General features: G+C 34.8%; 1 protein-coding gene across 1 annotated transcript; it reads right to left on the reverse strand.

Moving 5' to 3' along the window:
- Positions 229-2295, reverse strand: LOC109355705 (cytochrome P450 71D11-like). The gene is made up of 2 exons (XM_019598891.1): positions 1309-2295; positions 229-918 (listed from the first exon to the last, which is right to left on the reverse strand). The coding sequence occupies exons 1-2, from the start codon at positions 2215-2217 to the stop codon at positions 295-297; spliced, it is 1533 nt and encodes a 510-aa protein (XP_019454436.1). The 5' UTR covers positions 2218-2295; the 3' UTR covers positions 229-294.

The raw sequence follows: 2589 nt of genomic DNA on the forward strand, positions 1-2589 counted from the left end.
TTCTCATGGATATAGTTCTCATTACTATATTACTTCCCTCATATTTTTTTGGCGTTGACAAAGCTAAAGTATGAGGAGTCTAGGCACAATATAATAGAGAAATTTGAAGACATGCATACTAAATAACTTGCATCATTCACAGCTAGGAACATTTTTTATTTGATATAACAAACATCATTCACAACTATCACTGACTTTGGGCACATTACAAAGTTTTCAGGTCTACATGAACCAATAAACATGGACACAACTTTATTTTTGGAGTAAATGCTGAACAAATTGAAAGTATGGAGTTTATGTTGCAAACAAAGGACTATAAGCTATGGGAATCAAGTACATGTCTTGTTTTCTTCTAACAGTCACTCCAAATATCTCAGTCATGTCCAAGTCCTCACTTTTCATTCCATTGGGAAGCTTCCAATCAAAGTGATATAACAAGAATGCAAGGGCCATCTCAACATGCAATAAACCTAATGTGCTGCCTGGACATATTCTTCTTCCAGCGCCGAATGGAACGTACTCAAAGTTACTTCCTTTGTAGTCAATGGAGCTATCAATGAATCTCTCTGGATAAAACCTCTCTGGCTCAGTCCAATATTTTGGATCTCTTCCAATTGCCCAAGCATTGATTATGACCTTACTTTTGACAGGTATGTGATACCCATTAATCTCACATGCTTGTCCACATTCTTTTGGAAGTAAAAGAGGTGCTGCAGGGTGTAACCTAAGGGTCTCTTTCACAACTGATTTCAAATATTTCAGTTCATTAATGTAAGTTTCATCAACCCTTTCTTTCTCATTGAATACTTCTCTCACCTCAGCTTGTGCTTTCTTCATTACTCTTGGATCTCTTACCATCTCTGCCATTGCCCAATCTATTGTAGTTGCTGATGTCTCACCTCCAGCACTAAAGATATCCTGAATAGTAATCATCATTGAGGTTAAGCTAAGGAGAAAGTTAAAATAGATATGATTTTAACATGGGTAGCCCATCTTCTGTCCATAAAATTGTGTCATTTCATGTACCACTTGTTGTGATTGATCAGAAAAATACTTAGTTATTAAATTTTTAACTTAAACATATATTTTTCAATCAACTACAACAAATGGAACATGAAGTGACACACTTTTTAGAACAATAGATGTGCTTCCGTTAACATAATGTAAATAGTGCACAACTTCAAATAGATCATGAAAGATAGTATGGGGTGGTATTAAACTTTTATGTAAGTGCTACACCTCTACAGTTCTGCATAAAGGAACAAGAATAAGTTCATAAAAGTATTTGCAAGGCGTTATTATCCTTACATGGATTATAGCTTTGATATTGCCTTTAGTTAAGCAAATGTCCTGGTTGTTACCATTACCATCCTCAAATTTTAAAAGAACATCTACCAGATCTTCCTGTACTCCACCTTGGCCTTCTTCGGCTTTTAATTTTAGCTCTTTATGCTCGTTGATGATATTTTCGTGTATTCGATCTATTTTTTGTTGCAACCTCTCAAGCTTAGGCCTTAAGCCAGTCAAGACTTGAAGCCATCTAGCAGAGGGAAAAAAATCTCCCATGTCAAAACCTCCTGCAACAACTACAACTTCTTTAATCAAGGATATGAATTCTTCCTGGTCTTTGTTTTTCTTGCCAAAAGCAGACCTTGAAATTATTGTATATATTGCTGACAGTACTGCTTCAGTGAGATTGATGGGTGATCCTTTCTCTGAAGCAATCATTTTGATGAGATTGGTGAACACTTCTTCTCTTATAGGCTTGAATGAGTTGATACGTTTTGGGGTGAAAAGCTCCAAAGCACAAATTTTTCTTAGCTGTCTCCAATAGTCTCCATAAGGTGAAAAAACTATATCTGTTGAATTATAAATCAATATTTCTGATGCTAGAATTTTCGGCCTTGATGCAAATATAACATCATGGGTTTTCATTATCTCCTCAGCATACTCTGGTGAGGAAACAATGATAGTGAAAACCTCTCCAAGTTGCAGATGCATCAAAGGTCCATATATTTTGGCTAAGTCTCTTAATTTTCTATGTGGAGTGGATGTAAGAATAAGTGGTATATTTCCAATAATAGGTAGCTTCCATGGTCCTGGGGGTATATTTAGATTTGAGTGACTTTTCTTGAGATTTTTTCCTATTTTCAGTGCAACTATCATGAAGATGAAAAGGCAGATAAGGGATGAGAAGTTCAAGAGTTGAGAATCCATGGAGATAAAAGTTGATTAAGCTGGATCTCTCTTTTGGTAAGATAGAGTTTGAGAAAAAGTGTGTACTGCTTTACTCTTCATTCATGCTTTTTGTTACTTTTCCTTCGAGATTGTTCCAACTATTGATTGCTATCCACTTTTTGGCATTTTTATTTTTCATTATGATCAATAAAAATATGTGGAGGACATTAGTTGCACCACCGTTAAACTAGAACATGAGTAAACTGTATGAATACTATATTCCTACTCACAGAATTGGTCACATATGCAATGTTTAAATGTGTTTAGCGTTATTAGTTAAATTAAAGTAATTTACTTCAAATAAGATATATCTATACTATTAATAAAGGGAAAATACAAAATAACTACTCA

This window comes from Lupinus angustifolius, chromosome LG09, assembly GCF_001865875.1.
Source record: "Lupinus angustifolius cultivar Tanjil chromosome LG09, LupAngTanjil_v1.0, whole genome shotgun sequence".
NCBI classification, from domain to species: domain Eukaryota; kingdom Viridiplantae; phylum Streptophyta; class Magnoliopsida; order Fabales; family Fabaceae; genus Lupinus; species Lupinus angustifolius.

What these genes read in the sequence shown, in the direction of transcription:
- LOC109355705 (XM_019598891.1), bottom strand. Translation starts at nt 2,217, where the DNA reads ATGGATTCTCAACTCTTGAACTTCTCATCCCTTATCTGCCTTTTCATC. An exon ending in ATATCAAAGCTATAATCCAT is followed by an intron (nt 919 to 1,308) that starts GTAAGGATAATA and finishes ATTACTATTCAG; the next exon opens with GATATCTTTAGTGCTGGAGG.